This window comes from Hyperolius riggenbachi, chromosome 4 (genome assembly GCF_040937935.1).
Source record: "Hyperolius riggenbachi isolate aHypRig1 chromosome 4, aHypRig1.pri, whole genome shotgun sequence".
In the NCBI taxonomy this organism is placed as follows: domain Eukaryota; kingdom Metazoa; phylum Chordata; class Amphibia; order Anura; family Hyperoliidae; genus Hyperolius; species Hyperolius riggenbachi.
The window spans coordinates 152022623-152049989 of record NC_090649.1 but is presented as its reverse complement, the minus strand read 5'-3'; the positions used below and the strand labels follow the sequence as shown (position 1 = coordinate 152049989).

At 40.5% G+C, this 27367-nt stretch overlaps 1 protein-coding gene across 6 annotated transcripts in view; it reads left to right on the top strand.

The window, feature by feature from the left end:
* Nucleotides 1-27367, top strand: part of DOCK10 (dedicator of cytokinesis 10) — a 377455-nt gene that overhangs the window by 248982 nt on the left and 101106 nt on the right. For all 6 annotated transcript variants that reach the window (XM_068280790.1, XM_068280788.1, XM_068280792.1 and 3 more), the window contains 11 exons: nt 117-238; nt 11605-11691; nt 11782-11874; nt 13148-13266; nt 14255-14324; nt 16339-16452; nt 19535-19606; nt 22777-22923; nt 24167-24250; nt 26444-26540; nt 26684-26728. In XM_068280790.1, coding sequence (XP_068136891.1) covers nt 117-238; nt 11605-11691; nt 11782-11874; nt 13148-13266; nt 14255-14324; nt 16339-16452; nt 19535-19606; nt 22777-22923; nt 24167-24250; nt 26444-26540; nt 26684-26728 — 1050 coding nt within the window. The remainder of the gene's footprint in view (nt 1-116; nt 239-11604; nt 11692-11781; nt 11875-13147; nt 13267-14254; nt 14325-16338; nt 16453-19534; nt 19607-22776; nt 22924-24166; nt 24251-26443; nt 26541-26683; nt 26729-27367) is intronic.

Genomic DNA, 27367 nt, shown 5'->3' with positions numbered 1-27367 from the left:
CTTGGCTCACAAGGGTCTTCCATTGCCATTCCATTGATCCTCATAAGTGAGCGTGCTCAGTACGTCTGTGATGTATATCCTGCACAGTGATGTTTTCTGCTTTTTTCTTACTACAGTTGGGTTTGCCTGGTTGCCTTTGTTTAAGAATGAACAGCTCACATCACAAGATCACGCCATTCCTGTTGCTGCCTCCTTACCATCAAAATATCTGAATGCAGAGGATACTACCACTGTAAAGGTACAGATATCCAATATGTTTCTCATCAACCTTAAAGTAAACCTGAGGTGACATGGGGCATGATGAAATACACATGTGTATGTACAATACCAAGCATATTACATACTAGGTTGTGAGCCTTTTTGTCTTTTTCTGCCTGAAGGAGTTAAATATTTTAAATACTTTGGTATGCAAATGACAGTTTCTCTGATGTCTGGACCTAGTTGGACTAAAGTGTAATCCTTACTGATAAGGAATCACAGCCTTAAAACTCATTCCTGGTAGAGAACAGTTTCTAATGGCAGGGGGTAGATAAAAAAGGTCAATAGTTCATATATTTTAACTTTGGGACACTTGAAAGATTGTGTCATTGGGCAGCACGGTGGCGTAGTGGTCAGCTCTCTCGCCTTGCAGCGCTGGGTCCCTGGTTCGAATCCCAGCCAGGGCACTATCTGCAAAGAGTTTGTATGTTCTCTCCGTGTCTGCGTGGGTTTCCTCCGGGCACTCCGGTTTCCTCCCACATTCCAAAAACATACGGATAAGCTAATTGGCGCCCCCTAAAATTGGCCCTAGACTACAGTACTTACACTACATAATATAGATATATGGCAATGGTAGGGATTAGATTGTGAGCTCCTTTGAGGGACAGTTAGTGACAAGATATATATATATATATATATATATATATATATATATACACTGTACAGCGCTGCGTAATATGTCGGCGCTATATAAATACTAAATAATAATAATAATAATTGAGCTGAGACGAAAAAACATTTAATCTACTTTTTAAAGTAATTCTGTAAGAAAAAAAGAGCCCCTAAGGGGTATTTACCTTACTTACTCCCCCTACATCGGAAATAGCAGAGCCGATCAGGTCCACTTTCTTTGCAAGCGTTGCATGCCTGTGCAGTAGAGCAGACCCAATCGGTCTTGGCTATTTCCGCAGAAGCCCAAGGGAAAGCTTGTACTGTGCCTGTGCAGGAGCGCGGATAGGTAAATATTGACAAGGCGGTGAAGCCCCTACTGCACCGCCGCCACCCGCTGGCTCCGGAGACTGACAGTGCTGAATCCCAAATGATGAAGAGGACATGGAAAACCTCATTAGGAGCCAGAGGCTTCCCCCTCCTGAGGTAAGTACCCCATACGGGCTCTGCTTTTCCTTACAGTGTCTCTTTAGGTTGTAAACATAAAACAGTGTGATATTTTAAAAAAAGTAATTTATAGAAGTAGGATGATGGATACAACTGTTTATCTGTTAAGTTTACTTTCACCTTAGGTTTACTTTAAATGCTTTAAACTGTTGGGCATTCCCAGATGGCGTTACATTTATATAATCAATGACAGAAACTCTTACAAGATTTCTAGAAATCATGCAGAACTGTCACAGATTTCTTAAAGTGGACCTAGGTTGTAATATTAAATAAAGCTCTACTACAATCGGCAGCTAACAGAAGCATAAACTCACCTGCCTGTAAATTAGTCTTCTTTTTGAAACCCCTCCCCCACCACCAACACGTTTGACAAGACAGCCATTTTTATCTGAAGTGTTACAAAGCTCAGTGACAACACCCCCCCCCCCCCCGCATTGCCTGCCCCCAGCTTGGCAGCCACCTGTTAGGCTGCAGCTGCAGAGTTTGGGGTGTGCCAAGGTGACACAGGTGAGGGTGTCCCCAGAGCTTTAGAACACTGTGGGAGAAAAATGCCATGGCAGTTTTGCCAAGTAGGGGGCAGAGTTTCATAAGAGAAATTACTTACGGGCGAGCAGGTCAGTTACTGCCGCGGGCACCTGCTGATCTTAGTAGAAATTTTAAAGAACTTTACATTAAAAGTTTTTACGCTTACAACCTTCTTAGGACAGGGATGGACTCATTAATGTAAATCAATCCAGATACTTCTACTTTTATAAAAGAATGTGGCTCTCCTACCTCACTGTATAGCTACTGCCTGGGATTTACATGGAAGAGATGTGACTGACAGCTGTAAAAAAGAAAACTGTATTACAACCTTGTGGGGAATAAAACGATGCCTACAATACAAGCTGACAGTCAATCCTCCCGTGAGGAAGCTTTGCAGGAGTTTTAGGCTACAATCACCGTGGGGCGTGGCATTGCGCATCATGCAAAAGCAGGATCACAATAGACGGGAAAAGGGGAAAAATTGCATGACATGCTATAGGTGCAACACATGCAGTGAAGCATATTTCATCCTTTGCATTCTGCTCTAGATGACAGTGAATTGTAGACATGGATTCACATGGCACTTACAGTATGTTGCACTTGGCGTGCACTGGGGAAACAACGGGAGGAAATTTTACACTGAAATAACCTCACATCCTGCGTCAGGTTTCTTAGAAAAGAGTAGACAGACTACCATAATAAATGGGTGTAACTCAAGTCACAGAAGTTCACAAAAAGAAAACAATATAACAAAGATTGATCTACTGTAAGATATGAAAACACCATCATCTCAAATCTAGATATTTACAACTGTAAGATAATAGAAAATACCATGGAAGACATTGGTATGTAATCTAGCGAACATTTGTTTTCTTGGGCATAATAAAAAAGGAAATAATATAAATTATGATTTGGCTTAGATGACTTTGGCTGACAGGCAGTATCATGATGTACTTGTATTAGGCTTTATTCAGTATTAGAGGGCGTTCTGTTAAGCAAATTTCATATAACACCCCATTATTCAAAGATGTTCCCCCGCTGCAAAATATGTCACTTTGTGAAATGCAGAACGGAGATCTATAGTTATTGCTGTTCTGGAAGATCATAGTAATCAAATAACTTTGCATTGGTCAAATAGCCATTGTTGATGGTAGTCTCCCCCTACAAAGAGTCTAAGAGCTGAAAATCCCTGGGCCCAATCCAATTCACTTTTTTTTCCTTAGTTTCTGTTGGATGATAGATAATTTTTCATCTTCTGCATTAAAAAAACTTTTCAGCACTTTGCAATTAAAAAGTACCAAGTCTTATCCTAAGTTTTCTCCTAGGTGATCACAACTTATCAATAAAATACTTTTTAAGCCACCAGCAAGCAAGAAAATACTCTGGCTGATTTTGACCGTACTTCTTCACCTACTTGTTGGTCCTTTTTCAATTGCAGAATGCTGGAAAGTTATTTTAAACAGAAGATTAGAAACTATCGTCTAGGAGAAATCTTAGGAGAAAACGTTAATTGGATCACGCTAATTGTTCATCCTCATACAGGGTTACATTGTGAAGTGCACAAGTGCTCTTTCATTTGTTTGCTCATGAGTCTTGTACTCTGGATTCTGACCAATGATAACCTCATTCATTGCTAGCAGATGTTGAGTTTCATAATAAACAGTAACTGTTCTAATAAAAACAAACTAGTATCAACGCTCTTCTCTCATTGAGAGATGCACCGAAGGTAGATGCATTTTTGTATTTGTTTAATTTTTTTTTCTTAAAACAAACTTACAATTAGAAGAAACTGTATTCTGCCCTTTATACACCCTTTTATAACACGTCAGTTGTTGGCTTCCGTAGTTTCTGAGTTTCACACGTGCAACTATTGGAGTCAAAACATGTGGTCTGCATGCGGAATTTGTTCTGGGTCAGTGATGCAGTGAGTATTAAAGGGGAGAAGATCAGAGAAATGGCCATGCCACTGTCATTTCTTAAAAAGTAGGTCAGCAATGGTGCACTCCATGTACCACTCTGTTTAGATTCCGATGAAAGTTACACACAAAGGAATATTAAATGGAACCTAAACTGAGAAGGATATGGATTTTTCCTTTTAAAATAATACCAGTTTCCTGACTCCCCTGCTGATCCTGTGGTTCTAATACTTTTAGTCACAGCCCCTCAACAAGCATGCAGATCAGGTGCTCTGACTGAAGTCGGACTGGATTAGCTGCATGCTTGTTTCAGGTGTATGATTCAGCCACTACTGCAGCCAAAGAGATCTGCAGGACTGCCAGACAACTGGTATTGTTTAAAAGGAAACATCCATATCCCTCTCAGTTAAGGTTCCCTTTAAAGCACACCTGACTTGAAAAAAAATAATTTAAATAAACAATTGAGCAGTATACTTACGGGACAGATAAAAGTGGTGCACAGCGCCAAGGGTATAAGAATGGCACCGCATTGATTTACATTATATAACGCTACATTACGCCAATGAATGTATCATAAAACTCAATTTACCATTTTATTGTATTAAACATTAATGTATTTACATTAAAACTGTGCACCATTTTTCAACTTGCGCCATTTTTAATTATACCCGTATACTTACCCCTATAACTATACCCGTATACTTACCCCTATAACTATACCCGTATACTTACCCCTATAACTATACCCGTATACTTACCCCTATAACTATACCCGTATACTTACCCCTATAACTATACCTGTATACTTACCCCTATAACTATACCCGTATACTTACCCCTATAACTATACCCGTATACTTACCCCTATAACTATACCCGTATACTTACCCCTATAACTATACCTGTATACTTACCCCTATAACTATACCCGTATACTTACCCCTATAACTATACCCGTATACGTACCCCTATAATTATACCCGTATACTTACCCCTATAACTATACCCGTATACTTACCCCTATAACTATACCCGTATACTTACCCCTATAACTATACCCGTATACTTACCCCTGCAGATGTTTTTCACTATCTTCTTCCCTCCTGCTATTGTCCCGATGAGCTGCAGTTCACCTCCAAACACCAACTCGTGCTAAAGTGATAGGTTGTACTGAGCATATGCAGGGAACAGGGGGATAGACAGGAGCAGTCAAGGGGTGTAGACGGGGCATGAATGTAAGCAAACTTGCTCCATAAGCCATTGCTTTCAATGAAAGTCAATTTTGTTTTCATGGATCTCTCCCATTTTGATCATAATCACCTAAAATCAATACACAGCATGGTAGAAACGTCTTTATTATGTTAGAATGTTGGAGAGGAAAGACTGTTTATTTCCATATAAGTGAACCTATTCTTTAAATTAGCAATGTAAGAAATCAAAATGTATGAAATGCAATATTAGTCGTTAGAATAGTGCTGCTCAGTATTTTACCAATGGGGCTTTACCTAATTATCATTATTATTTTTAGTATTTTTAGTATTTATATAGCGCTGACATCTTCAACAGTGCTGTACAGAGTATATTGTCTTGTCACTCAACTGTCCCTCAGAGAGGCTCACAATCTAATCCCTACCATAAGGAATTGTTCTCAAATTGTAGCGCTTGTGAATAAAATCACAGTTGGCAGCACCAAGAAAATACAGTATCCGTCACTATACACCATAAAAGGTTTCAATCATCATACTAGTGCGCCTATGCATAAAAAATAAATGCATCAATTTATTAAACATCCCTACCATAGTCATATGTCTATGTATGTATTGTGTAGTCGTGCATGTATCATAGTCTAGGGCCAAATTAGGGGGAAGCCAATTAACTTATCTGTATATTTGTCTGTATAAACCCGGGTAACCTGTCAGCCTCACCAATAGAACATTATTAAATGCATATCAGGAGCGTAACTAGAGAGGAGCAGCACCTGCGATCACAGGGGGGCTCAGAGCTGTGGGAAGCCTCAACTACTAGCCTTTCCTTCCTCCGGTACAGGGCTCTATACTTCAGATCAAGTGGTTTTGTGGCTACCCATGTTATGGGTGCGATGCTCATGATGGCCACACTTGTTTTATGACCCTTGTGAGATGGGCCCGAGACCATGAAGGGCACCAGGGGAGGCAAAAGAGGGGGTGTGAATATGGGGGGGGGGGGTCCGATCAAAGTTTCGCTAGGGAAGGGGGGGCAGGAATTGTAATTACGCCACTGATGCATATCTAAATATGTTACTCTGTTTTTTCTGTAAATTAACTGTTACTAATATATTAAAGGAAAACAGCCATAAGTCAGTTTACATTAAAACGTTGCGTTAACAAACTAATGGCAGCCTTACATCCCCAGTGATGTCCCAAAATCCATTGGCCATTCCACAAACCACCTCATAAGATCCAAAAACAAGAACCCATCCTACAGGTTCTATTTATTGAAAATGTGCAACCCAAAATGTCCCGTGATAGTAACTAATACACTGTCCTCTGAGGGTCACTGATACACACCCCTAAGTAGTGTATTGCACCTGTTTTGCTTTGTTAGGGATCCTAAGGCCCTTTGGTTCTGCCGTGTAGCAGAAACTTGGTCCCCAAACTACTGCATGTCTTCTTCAGCGCTTTCCTTTTTTCTTGAAAAGTTTACAAGTTGCTAAGTTTTTCCAAGTTCTCTCCGGCCCTGGCCTTCTTGTCAGACCACCTGTAGTCTTCATTTCTCCCACTCCAGATCCTCTGCATAATAAAGCTAATATTAATAGTGCTAGTTGTTTCTGTGTGTTTTGCCACTTCTACACACTGCAGTGATGAGAACACCCACTAGCATTTTGCCAAGCTACAGTAGAAGTTCAATTAGTGAATCCACCAGTAAAAACTACCTGGGGACACAGTAAACAGGCTGCTAATTAAAAATGTTAATGGAGTCCACATACCACTTACAATATGTTAGTGAGTCCCAACAAAGAAGCCAGCATTTTAGTTTGAGGATAGCTGAGTACAGAAATGATTTTACTCTGCCTGCAATAGTGCTATAACAACAAATTATACTTAACAAATTTGACCTATAACGCTAAATACAGTATCTAGAAATATTGTATATAGGTATGTGTATATTGCTGCTGACACCAAAGTCAGGCAGTTCTGGGAATACACAAAATGCTAGACTATTATGTTTAGAGGGAAGCAATTATTTTAGAGAGGTACAAACTTTTTCTAAGTCCTAGCCCCCAGTTTCAGTGTGCTGTCATTTGTGTGTCAATAAAGTGACCCATTAGGAAAGTCTTACCTTAGTAAGGGTAGAAGGGGATAACACAGTCTTCTGAAGAAATAATGCATTCCATAGCAATATCAAGGGCTACATTAAGAGAACCTGAACTGAAAATAAAAAGTCAAAATAACTATACACAGGTTAAAGTTACGCACTGATCGCTTTATTTTGTGAATAATAATGTTTTACAAACTGTAAGAGATAAAATGTTAAATAATGTTTTAGTTAAATAGGTTAAATATGTTTAATATTTTTATAAACGTTATTCGGCACGGGTGCATTTTCTAAACGTAAATCACCACAAGCACAGTTATAAAACATTAAAAGTCTCTGGGCACCGTTTGTAAAACGTTATTTATCTCTGGCGCCCTTTTTTTCTGTTCGGCGCCCATTAAACGATATTTATTATGGGAGTGAATGGCGGCGCCCTTTTTGTCCACTAGCTGCCTGCGCCCTTTTTTCCCAGCCCCAAGTATGTAATATTCATTTGCAGCTACATGTGTTTCTTTTAAATAATTTTACTCGCTTCAGGTTCCCTTTAAGAGTTGTCCATGTACTAATCCAGACATTTTCCAGACTCTGGTTTCAATTCACAAAGGGCTGTTCAATAAAAAAAAAAAAAAAATCAGGTTGGTAAAATACCACATTTGGTATTTTAGACTTTTTTTTTCTTCAAAATTCACAAAGATTTTCACTGGTGTGGTAGAGGTTCAGCAATTTACTGAAACATGTTGCTTCAATTCACCAAGCCCTGTTTGGTATGTAGTGGAAAGTGGAGTAGGTTCCTGCAGCAATGGTCTGCATTAGCTGTTTTTATCCTGTGTCAGCTTTTTATAGAGGAAAAGGCTTACTGCATCACTTTAGATATGCTTACATGCCACTAGAGGTCTCTCTTCTGTGTATCACTATACAAATATGCACATCTAAAGTGATTCAGAAAAGCCTTTTTGAATGTCTCCTTCTCCTACTCTGCTGTTCTGAAGTCCAACTCATGAATGCATCGGATCAAATGGGGGTGAGCAGCAGGAGGGGGAGGCTCTTTCTATTGACTCTCTGCTTTCTGCTCTCTGCTGTCTGTCAATGCTATTGGATGCTGTATGCTAGTTTCCAACAGATCAGAGTTGGAGGTAAATACTGAACATCTCTTGTCTTTACGGCATACTCAGATCTTTGTGAATTAACTTTTACCGGCATGTGTTAAGGTATTTACCACACAAGTTGGTAATTTACCTCACTGCTCAGATTTCAGCTTGCCATGCGGTAACAGCCTTAGTGAATTGACATTTCACGAAACGTTCTGTATAATCTCCTGTTTTCTGCATTATGGTGGTAATGATAATGCTTTGTGAATTGAAGTCTCTGTCTTCTCAGAAGACAAGGTTTCACAGCAACAAAAAAGAAAAGTAACCAGCCCATAATAGCTTGTTTCAGCTAGGAAACTGCAGGTATCTACTTCTAAAGAAGTGCTACTTCCAACAATTTACTATAACTAACAATGTTTTTCTTAGCTCAGTCCCCATGTATTGTCACTAAAGAGTAGACCGTAAGCTTTTTTATGTTGTTTTTTTTTGGTTTGTTTGTTTTGGGGGAGGGAGGGGGTGCTCCGCCATATGTGCTCAGTGTTACATACAGATGGTTTACAACATGTTGGAATATGTTATCAAAAATTAAATATTTTATTATATAAGAATGGGAACTTTATTTGGCATATATTGAGAATGCACAGAAGATTTATCAAAGTCAGTGCAAAGACATTGGGAGTAAAACTGATGTAATTTTAGGGGCAGAAAGAGAGCAGTTGCTCAGGGCAGCCAATCAGGATTCTTAATCTAGGCTTTTGTTCCAATTCTTTTTTTGTTCAAATTTGAACAAATCTGCTCTACAGCATGCAATATACAAGTAACAAATGACTGGTGTCTTAACTTGTATCACTCTCATTTTACATATAGGGCCTGTTTCCACTACACGCAGATCGGATGCAGAATGGATGCAGAAAAACTGACTCCAATGAATGTCTATGGGCCTGTTTCCACTAAACGCGATTTTTCTGATGCAGATTTTCCTATAGGCATTCATTGGAGCCAGTTTTTCTGCATCCATTCTGCATCAATTCTGCATCCAATCTGCGTGTAGTGGAAGTAGGCCCTTAATCTGTTGCTCTAGGTTTTAACTGAAAGGACGACGGATTTTCAAAGTAATGTCCATGTTTTCCTATGGCACAGTTTCCACTATATTATTATTATTTATTGTATTTATAAAGCGCCAACATATTACGCAGCGCTGGACAATAAATAGGGATACATACATTGCAACAAGAGGTGACAGACAGAGAGGTAGCAAACGGTTATACAACATAGCACAAGGTTATACATACAACCAGGGTATAAAATGCGGTTTACAGAGACCCGGCAAAACAAGTACGAGTTAGTCCATGAGAAGGGTGTAATTGCCGGGGTAGTAAAATTAAGAAGGACACACTAAGGCAAGGGGGAGGCCCTGCCAAGGCTTACAATCTAAAGGGTGGGGGGACACATAAGGTAGGACTGTGGAAAGGGTGATTGACAGAGACTTAGAGTGTGGTAGATGTGGGGTAGGCTATTTTAAAGAAATGTGTTTTGAGGGCTTGCTTGAAGGTGTTGAAGGAAGGAGCGAGTCTGAGGGGGAGTGGAAGGGAGTTCCATAGGGTGGGGGCAGCTCTTGAGAAATCTTGTAAGCGTGCATGGGAATGAGATATGCGTGGGGAGGTCAGGCGGAGATCATTGGAGGACCGGAGGGGACGGGCAGGTATATATTTGTTGACGAGCTCAGAAATGTAGGTTGGGCAGGTCTTGTGCACAGATTTGTAGGTAAGGCACAAAACCTTAAAACTGATCCTGAAGCTGATAGGGAGCCAGTGTAGGGCTTCCCAGAGAGGAGAAGTGGAAGCATAGTAGTGGGAAAGTCTGATGAGTCTAGCTGCTGCATTCATGACTGATTGAAGGGGTTCAATGCGTTTTAAGGGGAGGCCAGATATTACGGCATTGCAGTAGTCAAGGCGGGAGATGATGAGGGCATGGATGAGAAGCTTGGTAGTGTCTGGGGTCAGAAAGGGGCGGATTTTGGAGATGTTTCGAAGGTGGAAGTTGCAGGTTCTGGTAACATTTTGGATATGTTGGCTGAAGGAGAGGGCAGCGTCTAGGGTGACACCCAGGCAGCGGGCCTGGGAGGTAGGGCGGATGGTAGTGCTGTTGATAGTGAAGTGAATATCTGGGAGGGGTGGTGCAGAGCGGGGCGGGAAAATTATGAGTTCAGTTTTATCCAGGTTAAGCTTCAGGAACCTAGCTGACATTCAGGAGGAGATGGTTGATAGGCACTATATTTGTTTTAACTGAAAGCTTTATCACAATGCACTGCTATGGAGAGAGGCCTAAATCAGTTGCTGTTGGTTGTAACTGAAAGGACAACTGATGTACAGTCCAGTGTCCATGTTTCCCTATGGCCTCTTTCACACTATACGCTGAAAAACTGATGCTTTTTCACCATGCACTGCTGTGGAGAAAGAAAAACGCATAAAAAACACAAAGCATACCAACGCATTTAAGGCCCATTTCCACTAGGAGCGGTGCAATGCGGCTACATAGCTGCAACGCACCGCGTGTATGCTGAAGAGTTTCCACTGTGTGCATGTTGTGCGGAGCGATCCGAGAATCTGCAGCATGCTGCAGATTCTCGCACAGCCGCATGCGCCCGCAGACGCGTCCCATCTCCTTCATTGACTTCCGCATCGGGAGATGCGGAAGTGATGCAGCCGGCAGCGGAAGTGATGCGATGCGGCTAGGTAGCCGCATTCGCATCACTTTGTAATGGAAACCGGCCCTAAGGGAAAAAGGGTCCTCAAGGTCCTTTTATACGTAATCAGTTGCTCTCAGTTATAACTTGAAAGTTCATCTGATTTTCAAAGTAATGCCCATGTTTTCTTATGGCTAAGTTCCCATTATACGCTGTTTTACTGAAAGCTTTTTCGCAATGCACTGCTATGGAGAAAAAAAAGTACTGTATACCAGTGGCGCATACTAATGCATATCAATGTGTTAAGTGTAAAAAAAAGGGCCCTTACTGAGAATTCTGCCTGTTTCTAGTTGAATTTAATAACCATCTGGTGAATAGGTACCTTTCTCAACACTCACCGGTAAGCCTATGTCAGTAGCAATCAATAGGCAAATATTTTAAAATGCTGTAAAAGTATAAGTAAGCATTCAATTTTTTTTTGAATTTTTTTTTTTTTTTTTAAATGGAAAAGATTTAAACACCTGTGTATCTGGTGACATCTTTGAAGATGTCAATATATTCTTAATCAAAGACTGCCTAGGCCTGGCATTACTAGTCAGTCAGTCCCACAGACAATTGAAGGTGCATGATTTAATGCTGACAATTCACAGATATCCTGGTACACACATTTTATAAAGTCGTAACTGGACAACTGAGCTCACTTTTCCTTCTTCTTTGGCAGCAAAGTATGTATGACTTGAAATGGGTGGATGGAGGAAAACCACTTTTTAAGCTGTCAACACTTGTTGTGTCAACAGTGTATACTCAGGTAAGCTTTATAAGTCTTACTATGCACCGCAATGCAGGCTGACCTGGCATGTAGGCAGTTCATTCTGAATGGTTTTTCTTCCTGTTTTAGGATCCATATTTGAACAACTTTTTTCAACAGTGCCAAAAACGAGAAGCTGAACTTTTAAAACCTCCATCTTCTAATTTCCTTGCTGCTTGTAAGGTAACAATAATTGTATGCCAATTATAAATGTTATAAATGCAACAACAAAACATTTCTAAAGGGCTTTACTCCCATAGGACCCAAAGTGTGTAGGCTTCTCTTAGATCAATGCATAGTCGTAGTTTGTGATGTGTTACAGGAGAAAAAGTTATGTGGTCATAAATGACAGTGTGGTAGGGGCGATAGATTGTGAGCCCCACTGATGGCAGTGAGTGATAGGCAATATTTTCTTTTATCTGTAAAGCCCCATGGGAAAAGGATCAGTGTTATGTTATGTAAGCCTTTTTATTCTTACTGTCCAAAGTCTTAAGATCCCTATTACCACAAGCTTTTAAAGGTATAGAGAATATAAAATTGGGGGGAGGGGGGGGGGGGATTATTAAAACATGTTAGATGTATAGTTAAATTTTACTGCATCATGATGGATCAAGACAAGGATTCCTAAAGAAGAAATCAGAAGAAATAAAACAAAAGATAAAATATCACAGCTTTGCATATAATACTATAATTTTACATTACTGGCAAACGAGTTTGGGGTCTTAGGAAGAATACTGCACTCTTACCCTGGTGAGGTGCTGCGTATCTTATTGGATTATCGGCAAGGCACTTAGAAAGTACCCTGAGCACTCACCCCTCTTTATGGACACTTAACCTAGTTGGAACATTTCCGAATAACTCTAGTCCTGTACCTACAGAAGCAGTAGTCTAGGTACTTTACAGTGAGGGAGGCTTTACTGCTTTACTAGGACAGTGGTCCACTGTATGTGTCACCTATTGGTCGCCCTATAGTTTGCTTTAGTCTTGTGCCCTTTCTTTAGTGATCAGTCCCCACCACTTATTGTTACGTTCATCAGACAGGACAATAAGGTAGATAGGTCTCTCCTCATTAGCAGGCCACGTGATCAGCAGTAGAATGCAAAGCATGTTCTCCAGATACACTGGAAGACATATACTATATATGGAAGCGGAGAACCACTTTAAACCTGGTCACAGACCACTATGTGACCCCAAGGCAGACAACTCAGTATGTAGAAATTAAAATATGCTATCATAATAAGTAGTGGCCGGTGAAAACTGATATTTAGTTGAATGTTTAGTTTGGACAAAATTGGTAATGAAGAGATTTGTAGAGACACATAAGCTGCATTGTGCCATTTGAAATGAAAGTGTACCTACTATATTGTGGATGTAAAATGTTTTCATTTACAGGGTATAAATTATCTACTGCCTCTACTTACCAGCTCACTAGATTCTTCTGGTCTTTACTTTTTAGAACTTGCTGAATATTGAGAAGATCCAAATGATTATAAGCTTTCTCCCTGTGCTGTTCAACCAGCTTTTCTGTGTTCTTACCAAAAATAATGATGATGATGTCATCACTATGACTACCAGGTAACACTGTATTATTATTCTTTTGTCAGGGATGATTACATTCACAAATTCCTCCTGCTACAGTGTGTTTCTTAAAGGAACACCATCACAGCACATTTTAAAATTTAAAATACATGTGTACACGCACATATAAGAAGTGCATGTATCTCAGAGTAAAATGCACTATAAATTACTTTTCTCCTGTGTTGCTGTCCCTTGCAGTAAGCAGTAAAAAATTTCAGAGATCTGACAGGTTTTCGACCAACCTATCTCCTCGTGGGAGATTCTCAGTGTTTCTTTATTTTTTTTTACAAAGAACTCTATGCAAAGGTGGCTTCCTTACTTTACTGCACAATATGTTAGTAGTTAAACTGAGCAACTTTTATTAAATAAGTGCTTTGAAAATAAACAAAACCTTGAGAATCCCACATGAGGACATAGACTATTCCAATCCAGATTTGTCAGATTTTTACTGCCTATTGTAAGATACAGAAAAGTAAATTATAGTGCATTTTAATCTGGAGGAAATGTACTTCATACACATATGTAAACATGTATTTAAAACTTTACAATTTTTCAGGATAGCTGTCCTGTAATTTACAGCTTTTTTGTTGTCTATTGCATCATGGAATATGGAGTATCACATTTAAAGAAGGGAGGAGGGGTTGTTTATAGTACATTTTCAGCATTCTTAGATCCTGATTCACAAAAGGCACACAGCGCATGACAATTTTGCCAGCTGGAATTATGTACGTAATGTATATGTTCCCTGTTTGACGGTCATTATGCTATTTCCACTGTTCCCACATCAATTTTACCTCTCTTTCGTGAATCAGAGCCTTTGTGCTCATGTTTTGTGAGGTGTATGCTCAGCTTGGTGTCTTATCCACTAAGCCTGTTTTTAAAAGGGCTTTAGATTAATATTTGTGTTCTTTAAAATTATGCCAATCATTGTAATATTAATTTTGGTGTTGTGAATGAGCGGCAATGCTATGTTTCTTCTCTGTAGAGTCCTGACAGATATTGTAGCTAAATGCCATGAAGAAGAGCTGGAACACTATGTCCAGTCTTATGTCAAGGTAAGCAGACCTTATTACAACACAGATTTACGGTAATTACATTTACTGATGTCATATTTATATGTGTGTGTGTGTGTGTGTGTGTGTGTGTGTGTAGTGTGTAGGTGTATGAAACTGTGCTGTTTATAATGCAATGGCAACAGAATACTGGTAAAAGTGATGCTGCCTTCCTCTGTGGCTAACAAATCTCTGTTGAGGTTTTGTATAGCAAATCCATTATAACAATGCCTAACCCTAACCAATCATATGACATCTCCCCTATTATTTTCAGTTCAAAACAGGAAATAAATATGGTAAAGGGCAACTATCCCAAAAATTAGTAAAATGTAAAATACATGTGTCACTATAAATGTAGTTTTTCCTATGTTATTTACAGCAGCTAGTAGAGATCTGACAGATTTTGGACCAGTCCATCTCCTCATTGCGGAATTTCAATATTTTCTTTGTTCTTTTTAAAAGCACTCCATGGAAAGGACTATTACAAGTGTACACTGCTAATCTGATATACCAAATGTATTACTCCTAAGAAGTACAATGCAGAACATAAAAGCAAGCACTTATGGGCCCTTATCACTGGGACCCAATCAGTGCAAGAGTGTATAGTATCTAGAAGGCACTGTCACCTCATCCACCTGCCGCTCACCCGACTGGTTTCGCTATGGCATCATCAGGGGCTTGCAAGTGACGAGGTGATGGTAATACATATGTTAAGGCACTTAAGGTCCAGGGCGGTGAAATCGCATTAATCCGCCCAGAAAGAGGGCCAGACCTGCTGGTATGTCCGCCCAGTTCAGACATCACTCCCCCCCCCCCCCCCCCTGAACTTAGCAGAGACACAGCAGATATCTCTGCCTATTACTGCAAGCCTTCAAAGCAGCTGAATGCAAACAAGTGGATTAAGATGACGGTGCTCATAAATAAAAAAAATAGTTAAAAAAAATACTTTATTAAGTAACATACATGTTTTTCTTAGCCTAAAGCAAAAATCTGTTTAAGAATCATAAAACACAATTATAAATAAACTTAATGTGAAATTGCAATCTTCCAATAGCTGAGTCTATTACCATATAGCTGGACAGAAAGTTCCTGAGTATACCCCATGGGGAGATAAATTGGTCCAAAATCTTTCACATTTCTACATTTATGCAGCCTCCTTTTAAGGATTCCGATTAATGATATAGTCTTGACTGTACAATCTTACCAACTTTATGCAATATGAGAAGAAAACAGCACCTATTTATGGGCCCGTTTCCACTACACGCAGTGCAATGCGGCTACATAGCCTCATTGCACCGCGGCCAAACTGAAACCAAAGCACGTAGTTGGAACAGTTTCCATTGGATGCTGGTTATGCGGAGCGATCAGAGAATCGGCAGCATTCTGGAGATTCTCACATGGCTGCATCCATGTCCCGCCTCCTCCAGTCACTTCCACGTCAGGAGAAGTGATGTGATGCGGCTAGGTAACAAATAAAAAAGGGCCCTAGGGAGCATGAAGTCACAGCGTCTGTGGACGGCGGGTTCACCACCATCATGCTTGGTCCGTGCTGCAGAAGATGGTCTGTGCTGCAGAAGATGGTCTGTGCCAGGTAGATTTCATAAGATTGTACACTCAAGATTGTATCATTGATGGACACCTTTAGTGACAGAACATAAGAATAAAGTAATTTATAGTGCATTTTACTCTGGGACAAATGTACAACTAATACATAAAAATTTTCATGATAGTAGTCATTTAAGTTAAAATAACACTAACACCTGCCAAATTTGTTAGAAAAGTCACAGTTGTTTTCTTTTTTCTAAATTGTCAACCCAAGCAAATGTCCAATGTGAAGTGACCCATATATAGTATATGGGACTTTCACACCTTGCCTGGATTATCTGTGGCCTAAAAACACCTCAACACCACAGTGTAAAAGGCTTACGTGTTGCTCTCTCTGTATTTATGTCTATTGCCTTTCATTTTACTTATAATACATAAGTGGCAAACATGTAATATTTATTTTTATGCCTAGTATGTGTTCAAAACCCAGTCGTACGGAGATCGGACCGTTCATGAGGAGCTTTCCAAAGGAGTTACACACCTTCTGAAATGTAATGAGCTCAATGTAATTAAGCTTGTGCTGAAGGTGAGTATTGTGCATTGTAAAACACTTTCAGCAGGAGTTGAGTGGTCATGCCATATGAATGTAATGTGATTCTGACTGTGTACAGCTTGTATAAATTTGCATTTTCTGAAATGCCGATGCAGACAGGAGGGTGTCTGGAGATTTTTTCATCTGAAACATTTTCCTCCACATAAAAGAATTGAAGTACTGTGGACTGAGGCTTCCTTCCTGCGTGCCTGAGTTCATTGTAGGCTAATCTTGTTATATGGACACCCTGCATTTCATATCTATTGCCATTTGCCAGTAAAGATGTCCTTAAGCAGCCAAAGGCTTTAAAGTGTCCTGAAAAGACCTTTATCTGTACAATATGGATTAAGGATTACCGTATATACAATTTATAGTAAAGAATTTTATCCATTACAGGAATGAAACCTTAAAAAATACATCAAACTGGTTAACATTTTGCTGCTTCCAAACAAGAAAGAGTGAAACTCCAGCCAAAGCTTATTTTATGGTTTGGAAGAATACAAACTTCCTGCAGGTTTTATTGCTGTCTGTGTACCAGTCAGAGAGGTTAATTTCCAACCCTTCTGTGCTCTAGCCCAGGTCTAAATTAAATATGTAAATGTTTAGTGTTTTATTGGTTTTAGATGTTCAAGGAAGTGCTAGAACATCTGTCAGGTTGTATTGCTCTCTGTGTCCCTGGTAAAGGGATCACTTCTCACTTTTTGCTTTTAGGAACACTGTTGTTAGGAGAGGAAGTGGAGATAATCCTTTCAGTGAGAATACAGACAGCTATAAAACATATCCCAAATGTGTAACATGTCATTTAAAGTGTTTTTTAAGTATTACAGTATTACTCTTAAGGCGGCTGCACACAATGCAATACAAAGTTTCAATTTTATGACAATTCAATAAAAACGATCGGTTGTACAGAGAAATCAAGAGGTGTTTTTGGGGGTTTTTTTTGTTTTTGATTTTTATAGATATGTTGGCTGATTTATTTCATCTATTTTTATGTGGATTGAATGGTGCAGGATAGATGGTCTTTTAAAAAAAAATGTATTTATAGACGCAACCAATTTTTTTTTTTGCGAGTATTCAATTATTTTTTTTTTCATAATTGGGGAACAATTGAACACAGGTAGTAATACATTGGTCAGGTATTTCAAATGTAGTGGAGAAATATTGATTGTGTCGTGTGTTGGCACATTTAGTTGGATTAAACTCATGTCCTGTTCTCATTGTCCCTTCCACCTAGAAAGAATATGGGGGGAATTCTTCCTGAAAGCTACAAAAGATCTGACAGATGTTTCAACCCTTTCTCACACCTAAAACTAAAGACATATGTTTTGCCTCTGAGGTGCTGTTTAATACTCGCAAATCTAAAATTTCAGTAACTACTCTGTTACATAAAAGAACATTTGAAAGCATTTCCAAGTATTCACTTTTGTGTAAAATGATTTATTTTCACTGCAGGGAGCAGTAGAAGCTTGCTTATCTCCGGTCATTAGCAAAAACAATTATCTCCCTGTTCCAGTATCTTCATTCTGCCCCCATCCCTATGCTGAAGGGGCTCAGCTGTTGCCAGGGCGATGTGTCTGTTTAGCAGAGGGAGGGAGACAGAGTGAAGACACAAGCACAGGGAGATTATTGCCTTTGCCCATGACAAGAGATAAACAAGGTTTTTGTAATGCTGGGAAGGCATACTTTCTGAGCCAGCGTGTGTGCTCCAGACTATATAGCTGGGTAATGGTAGAGGCTACACAGATGGACACAGGAGTAATGAACAAGAGAGCAAGATTGCCCAGAGCAACTGCAGCACCGGGTCGCCTATCAGGCTAGATGCCATGTGATTAAATACACAACAGACTTAGTCGGTAACAGGCTTGGGTCATACACGATAGATCAGATGACAGTAATACAAAAGGGCTAGGCAAATACGTAGTCAAGAGGCAGGCAAGGGTCGGAACACAAAACAATATACAATACTACAATAATACAATACTGACTGACTAGAGTACATATATATCGTGCTGATGCGCAATATATGAAATGTAGCTCTCAAATAACTCACTAGCTAAAGCACAAGTAATGGCAATTAACAAGACAGACAACAGACAAACAGACGGAATGCTTAGCCAATCTAGTCGCTGCTTCAGCGACGGTAACATTCACACTGAGATAGACAAGACTAACAGGTAGGAGCATAACTAATGGCAACCGCTGCTTTAGTTCGTCCTTAAGAACAAGGCAAGAAGGAGTACTACCAGTCACCAACGTGGTGCTGGCAGAATCCAAACTATCAGGATCAGAAGGATTTTACTGACCACCGCAGGTCAGCACACCTCCAGCAGGCATGAAAATACAGAGCAAGGCATTATACAATTTTACAATAACAACTTTTACAGCATGGACCCAGTGACAACTCAGAGAGCTGAACGCTATGTCGGGCCAGGTCTAAAATGGGAAGCAGACTTTTATGTCGGCATCAGCCAATGAATGCAGGCATGCAAATTCCCACACAGCTGAATGGTAAGTACGCAGTCCTGAGCCAGCTTGATCACAAGCTGCCAGCTGAAAGACTCTCATAACAATACATGCAATACTATGCAACGACATGCATGTAGGAAATCCAGGGATATCTGGCTGCAGTTCAACTGCAGCAAGCAAAAGGAGGAGTTATGACAGCATCCTGAGCTGCTCTGAACTGCAGAGTGATTGCAAATGACAATGAGACTTATTGCGAATGCGCAACTGAATGCAAGCAGATAAGTCAAAACTGCTCGGTTGCAGTCTCACTGCAACCAACAGAACATGCTAAAGGAGAGATCCTGACACTTATACTGCTGTCTGCGGTGAAAATAATTTGTTACACACGGGGAATATTTGGAAATGCTTTCAAATGTTCTTTTATATACCTTAGAGTAGTAACTGAAATTTTAGATTTGCGAGTATAATCCCATTTTAAGAGTTCTGTTATGAATGTATAATGCTAGACTGTTTTGTGGTTGTGAGGTAAAGGCAGCATTGTCCAGTATATCATCAGACAGTAAATCACCAGGTTCCAGGATTAACAGCTCTCACTTTTCCATTTTAACAGCACTCCCAGTTTTTCTTTGACATAATTATCAAATCCATGGCACAGCACCTCCATGACAAGAACATGATGCAAGTAAGTACCATACTTGTGCACACCCGATTTATTTGTCATCTTTTCTCAGTAATATTTACCATCCTTTCTCCTACACTCCATGATATATGAGCCTCTGCCCCATCCTGTGTTTTCAGTATTTATAAGTGGCCATGAATGATCTGTATGGAAAAGAATCCCTGTTTTTAACCTACCATAGCCACTGGGCTAAATGCAACCTGATGTTATTAATTTCTCTTGTACAGTGCAGCTCACAGCAGCTTCAGTAGAAAGGCAGTGCATACAGCAAGCTGTGGTTTATACTTACACCTGAATCTCATTTTTCATACATGAAGTCATGGCTTTTTTATTTTTGGTGTATGAAATGTGCAGTTAAGTGATACCTTTTATTGGTAGCTGAATAGATTTTATTTGGAAGCTTTCAAGATGTATCCGGTCACTTCATCAGTGACTCTAAGATGAGCTTGCTGTAACTGCTGTGAACCTGAGTTTATTCCAATACAATTGTGAAGAACACTGTAGAGAACAGACACATTACTGAGCAGTGGTATTGAAGAAAATACCTGCATGTAAGGTGAGGCTGTGGGTAAGAACTAGAACAGGGTGGTCTGAGGTTTGTTTCATGCAGATGCCCTTCTTCCTAGCCTCACCGTGCATACGGGTATTTTCTGCAATATCAGTATGCAGTAATGTGCCTGTTATCCACAGTGTCTGCACACTTTTGTTGTAGTAAATACAAGCTCAGAGCAGAGCAGAGAATTCGCTATAGGTCTCTGTCTCTGAGCTAACTTTTGCCTGTTGCCTGGAGCAAGTGGCTGTTTGCATCTGTGTATCTTTTGCGTTGTCTTTCCAGAATGTCTGCTTCTTCTTCCCTCTGTCCTGTGACAGTATAGATTTCATAGCGCAAAGTGACTTAGGGCTAAAGCTTGGCATCGTAATCTGTCCCAACCAGAAACGACCGCCGTCGGCAGGTCGAAGTGGTGTTTCCATGGAAACGGCCGCTCATTTGAGCGGCCTTTCCATGTCAGTTCATGGAGGGTATCTCCATGAACAGCCTGCGAGCCTCCGATCGCGGCTCGCAGGCGAAATGTAAACACGCAGGGAAGAAATCCCCTGTGTTTACATCATACGGCGCAGCTGCTGTCTGATAGGCTAAAGCCTATTAGAGGCGGTACATGACGGATCGCCGTCCTGTTCCGCCCACACTGAGGAGGAGAGCGAGGGAAGGAGAGGGAGGGGGGAATAGCGCTGTGGAGGGGGGCTTTGAGGAGCCCCCCTGCTTGTCACACATAGCCGGCGGCGATCAAACCCCCCCCAGCAGGACATCCCCCTAGTGGGGAAAAAAGGGGGGGGGGGTCTGATCACCCTGCCTCAAACGTGATCTGTGCTGCGGGCTGGAGAGCCCACGCAGCACAGATCTGCCAAACATCCCCTGGTCCTTAAGTGGTTCAGTATTTTCATAATTTAGTAGATAACCTGGCACAACACGCTTCTTCTATTTCTGTTGTGCAAAAGTGGCATTTAAGGGCTTAAATTCAGGCAGTTTTGAATATTTAGTTCCTATTTATATCAGTTTTATATTTTTGCCAACGGCAGTAAAGAGTAAACGTCAAATGAAGACCCTCCAAACAAATTTAAGTAGGAGGAAAATTAGAATATATCTGAGATGCAGGCACCACGATGACACATTTTTGAAAAAATTTGCAATTTGTAGTTTGTACTGCATATTGTCTTCCACTGTCCAGTCTTCTGGAGAATGAAAGATAGGATATTATCAGGTAGAATGGTGACATTGAGTGGTTTATATACAATTTGTTTCTAGTGCCATTTATGAATATGTATAAGAATGTAGCAGTGCATATGGGTGTGTGTGTGTGTGTGGGGGGGGGGGGGGGGGATGGGGGGTCAGAACAGGAATTTATATTCATTGCCTAAAGCTACTGGAATATGTTTGCCACTTGTTCATTCTTTCTCTTCCATATTAAAGTTTCAACACAGCAACAGATGCACAACAGATTGGGGAACATTATTCCTGAGCTTAGAGAATATAATGCATTGTGGTATGATTTTCCTCACTGCAGTACAACCATATTTGTGTAATGAAGTCTAAGCCAGTCCTATGCCGATCTTTCATAAAGTAGTCTTTTTAGCACAATCTCACCTAGAAGTGTGAGGATCCGCCAGACTGAATACAGGACTACAGGTCTTCAGACTCCACAGATGTTAACAAGACTGCACAAAGGCTGTACAACATCAGCTGAATGGCATCTTTCTTGCCACTCTCCCATGGCACTTCCTATATAATCCTCCTAATATTATAAATGTGAAAGTTCGGATGTTTGTATGTTTGGATGTTTGTTACTCGATCACACAAAAATGGCTAAATGGATTTGAATGAAACTTGGCACACACATAGTGCATTACCTGGAATAACATATAGGATACTTTTCCCATAACCAAAAAGTAGGCAACAAATACAAATTTCTCAGGGTTCTCAAACTTTGCACAGTTGGTCACTGGGTGACTGGTATTAACATTCTAAAAAGTGAGTGGAGCCTACAAAAGCCAATCACAATTCACCTATTGATTTCAAGGGGAATATTTAATTGCTGCCATGTTTGCACTGTTAATGGCACAAGCATCAAACCTGGTACAGTTAATTATTGGGTGACTGGGGTTCAAATTCAGAACAGGGGGTGGAGCCACAAACAGCCAATCAGATTTGTTTCATTTCAATGCAAATTGATGTCAAAGACTGCAAAGCTCACTAACTTGGTAGTTGAGTAACTGTGTTAGGGTTAGAAAAAGTTGCCGCAGCCAACACTAGGAGGCGTGTGTACACATGACATCAGTAATGACAGTTGCATGTAATGACAGTCAGTAAATGACAGTTGCAACTACTGTACATTGCAGCTGGGGCTATGGCATGTTTTTCAGTATTCTATCATAGGCCATCTGACGTGTATGCTGAAGAAACAGAAGGTATGCAAGTTTTTTTTCTAAAATAAAAGGAACATTCCTGTCACTACTTTTGAAAGCATTCTGATTATAGCTTGTCCCTTTCAGTCTGACAAGTAATTGTTTTCAGAGGCATTTCTAGAAGGTAGTGCTGGCATTTTATGTCTGTGTATTGGGACGTTCAGCAACTGAGCAACGATTTAACGTTGATCGAAACTTTCCTGTTATTTTAGGTTCAGCGCACTAAGAGGTTTCCTACAACCTTCCATGCGGAGTTGGACTCACTTGTAATGAGCTTTTTAGACCATATAATTTGGAAGTTCAGTGATGCCTTGGAGGAGACAAAGAAGGCCAACCTGAGCACTGCCTGCTTCCTGAAGGTGACTGTGTGATGAGTGCCGTTCTTAACTTCAGCCTAGTTTTCATGATCTGAAGTTTTTGTCATCTGAATAGAATTGTGTAGGGCCTACTCTGATAGATAGTGGAGTTTCTAGGAATAGAATCATATAGGGCCTACTCCAATTGTGGAGGTTGGAGGAATAGAATCATGTAGGGCCTACTACAATAGTGGAGTTTTATAGGGGTAAAATCATGTAGGGCCTACACTGATGGTGGAGTTTATAGAAATAGAATCATGTAGGGCCTACTTCGATAGTGGAGCTTATAGGGATAAAAGCATGTAGGGCCTACTCCAGTGGTGGACTTTATATCAATAGACTCATTTAGGGCCCAGGGCCGAATTTCTGTGCCTTGGGCAACTGCAGCCCAAAGGGCCAACTGCACATGCGAGGGGTATGAAAGAGGAGGCTGGAAGTGGCTCCAAAAGACCCTGCCTCGTCCTTTGGGTCCATCCTGTTCTGCTATGGAAAGTTGGAAACGTTGAAACCTTTGGTTTTTGAGATTGACACAACCATTTGTACTCCCACATGACCTTGCTTGGGCCCAGTAATTGGTTGCTGGGTATCATGTATGGGGCTGGGGTTAAGGGATGATAGAGCCAGGTAAAGCATACATTTGGGAGTCCATGGAGTGGCAATGCAGGAGCAGGAAGTGTGACAATCTGTCACTGCTAGGTTTTGGATGAGTTTTTGAAATTTTCAGCTCAGATTTAAAGTACTTTAAAGAAAATCATTTTCAAATAATAATTTGTTATATCCTGGATTTGATCCGGTATGGAATTTCTTCACGTTATCCAGTTGTATTTTTTATATAATAAATAGGAGACAAGTTAAGGTAAATATGGCTAGTAGCTTCCCAGTTTGTTTTACTTTTGCTTCCATGTTAATATGCCCTGACTGGTATATGAGCCTGGAACTCTTAAGCTGCAAGGAGTGATGACCACCTAGCCCCCACACCATCCTGGGGTCCACAGATTTTAAATGTGACATATAATTTAAGACACCTACTTTGAGCAGGTCAAAGGTTATATTTTTCTAACAATGTGCACACATTTTTACACCAATGTCATTACTTTGGTTTAGAGGCAGGTAGGATAGCTATATAAGTGACAAGGAGTTGAGAGGCAGGTGCATGTTATGAGTGTAGTTCCACTTTAAGCAGCTGTTGATCTCTTGATAATGCATCATATAAACTTTCTAAATCCAAAATGGCTTTGTTTTTTAGCGCTGCTTTACATTCATGGACCGTGGCTTAGTATTCAAGATGATCAGTGGTTGTATTGGTATGTTCAGTCCTGGAGATCACAAGGTAAGAAACTTTTGTCTGAATTTGTCTATTGAGGTAACAATGCCTGCATTATGCAAACCATGATGACACTCATGCACATTAACTTAGATAATTCAGAATAATATCCAGGTCAGGATTTATACATAAAAATATATAATGTAACTGTGCTGCTTCCAACGCCACAAATTTAGTTGATATTGCTTATGGGATTCCATAAACACAACAAAGCTGGTTTGCCACACCTCTGGGTAAGTTGCCCCACACACTGCTATAAAGTCTTATGTATAGGCGCTCCAATAAATAACGTCCACACATGTATGTCTCTCATGATGTGGATTGAGTGATGTCTCTTCGGGAATCCATATCTCTAAATCTTTCTATCCGGAGAAAAACACAAAACAGTCACTTATAGGGTAATATTGTAACATTCCTGCACGATCTGTGATTTATCAAAAGGCACAATTTCTGTTTAATCAAATGCAAGCACTTACACCAGTATTTCCCATACCTTAAAGGTATAAAAGAGACTAGACCATAATTTCCCTCTTGCCAGTGTTTATGGAGGGACCACTCTGATTGGAACAACCTCAGCAACTCCCCTCCTTCCTATCCTTCTCCCTGGATTTTAAATAATTTATTAGATAATTGGCAATCTCTTATGCTGGAAAAAGGCCAATCAGAAGTTCACAAAGCATTTGACTGGCCTATGAGGATGTAAACAAAATTGTTTATGTGGCCCCAACCCAATTAACCCAAACATAATACATCTAATAAACACCATCAGTAAGAGACAACTATCAAAGTTAACTAAAATTCTAAATGCCACATATCTTTCCAGTAATTATTAGCAAATAGCAATAATAAGGCTTTTCTATCTTTTCCTTTCTTATGTGAAGAAAATATTACATTTGCAGAGAACAGTTTTCACTGTGTTCACTGTGTGCATTACTATGGAGGAATGTGTCCAGCATATCCAGCATACAGAAACAATCTTCACCGGCTGTAATACTGTGACTGGAATATCTGCAAAATGATAGAAAGAAGAAATATAACTTCAAATAGTGTTTAAATAACTCTTCAGCTGCAGCTTTGTGTCTTTCTGTGTCTATCTTTCTCTGCCTCATGCAGTGTAAACAGAGTTTACAACCAGGAACAGCTCATTCTGAAGGGGGGGGGGGGGGGTCACCCAAGAACAGGAACGAAGTAAGCCTTTTTCTTTTCAGATCCTTCTCTGTAGCTAATCCCTCAGCTGTTCTCATATGATCAATCAGAAAACTGTATATGTGGGCAGGGCAAATACAGTAAATTGTTCCTCTGTGAATAGTGACAGAGAAGTAGAACCTATCTACACGGCACGGCTCTGCCTCCCTTTCACGCTGATTCCGCTGTAATGACAGATAGTGCTGCCTTGCACGTTGTGCCGCTTTGTTGCTACTGCGCATGCAGCTTTACAACATGCGTGCTACGTCACCCCCCATCGACTATATTTACGCTGGAGCGTGTATTTTCACATAGCAGCATGTATTTTTGTGCTGCTCCACAAACAAGCCTGGGTTTGCCAGCGATGTCACTATACTCCGCCCCTCATCGCCGCTCTCCTGCCGTGCAGAATAAATGCTTCTTTTTATTATTTTTACTTTTAAAAAATATGAATAAAAAAAGATTTGGTGCGCACGGCTCTGCCCACCTGCTACCGCTTTCATTCACTGGCATTTTTTTGAAAATGAATTGTATGTTTATTTCACAAGCGGAGGATATCAGGGACGGAAGTGGGTGGATATCCTGATGACACTGACGGGGGATGGGGGCAGGCAGAGACGTTGACAAATACTGTGCAGATGCAGAAAATTGGGCATGTGCAGTAACGACTGATGAAGTAATGACCAACGCTCCAGCACGTGATGACATTTTAATTCAGCGTGCTGTGCAGCATTTGGGCGGAACTATCTGACATTACACCAGCACAAACTGTTACAAAAGCTTATAAACAAACACTCTATAGGTATGTGGGGTTTACAGAAGGACAATTTCTTTGATCGTTCCTCTTTAATAAACCAGTTAGATTGATACTGGACTTCATAGGGATTAAGGATTTCCGAGCTTACAGTAATGGAGGACAATCATATTACACAATGTGTTTGTTAAGTTTATCATACTTACAACAATTATTAAGAAAAACATAATTGGATGTAAAACCGTGTTATTATATTGCAGACACTGTATCAGTACAGGTTTGAGTTCCTCCAGGAGGTCTGCAGCCATGAGCACTTTATCCCTCTGTGTTTACCCATCAGATCATCCAACATTCCAGGTATTGCATAAAACATACAAGTACTGAAATTAAACACAGAATATTGTGCTTTCTTTTGTTACGAAGCAGACTTACTGCAATGAATACTGAATCATTTCAGTTTCTAAATGGAGACTCATTGATGTTTTCTTGTTCTATTGAAGATCCCGTTACACCTTCAGACTCCACTAAAGTCTACCATGCTTTAGGTAAGTATGTAAGACATTATTTACCCACATTCATTTCCACACATTTTTTGCCATTAGCAATTTATTGGAAGATTATCGATCCAGAAAAGATGTTATTAAAGGCTGGAAATGTCAGTTGAATATCAAGAATACACTTCAAACATTTAGACAATTGTGTTGCCTTCAATTCAGGTGCTCTAGTACCCCAAACAGGTGTTATTTCCAGTATTTCCTACTTCTTACATGGGCATACATATTTACATTGTGGTTGATTTTGGTAATGGTAAGCAACAAATCTTTGGCAGGATCATAATTTCTCTCCTGGGGCCATATGCAAGAACGGGATCTCTTGGAGGGCTTCCCCGTCGCCATGGCGACGGGCGGGATGACATCACCGACGTCATCGACGTCGTGACGTCAAAGGGGACTCCGATCCACCCCACGGGGCTGCCTGGCACTGATTGGCCAGGCAGCGCACAGGGTCTGGGGGGGGGCGGCTGCGGCGACGCGTATAGCGGTGGATCGGCGGGTAGCGGCGGCGATCGGGCACTGCACGCAGCTAGCAAAGTGCTAGCTGCGTGCAGCAAAAAAGAAATTATGCAAATCGGCCCAGCGGGGCCTGAGCGGTGCCTCCCGGTGTGAAAGGGTCCTCAAGATGGA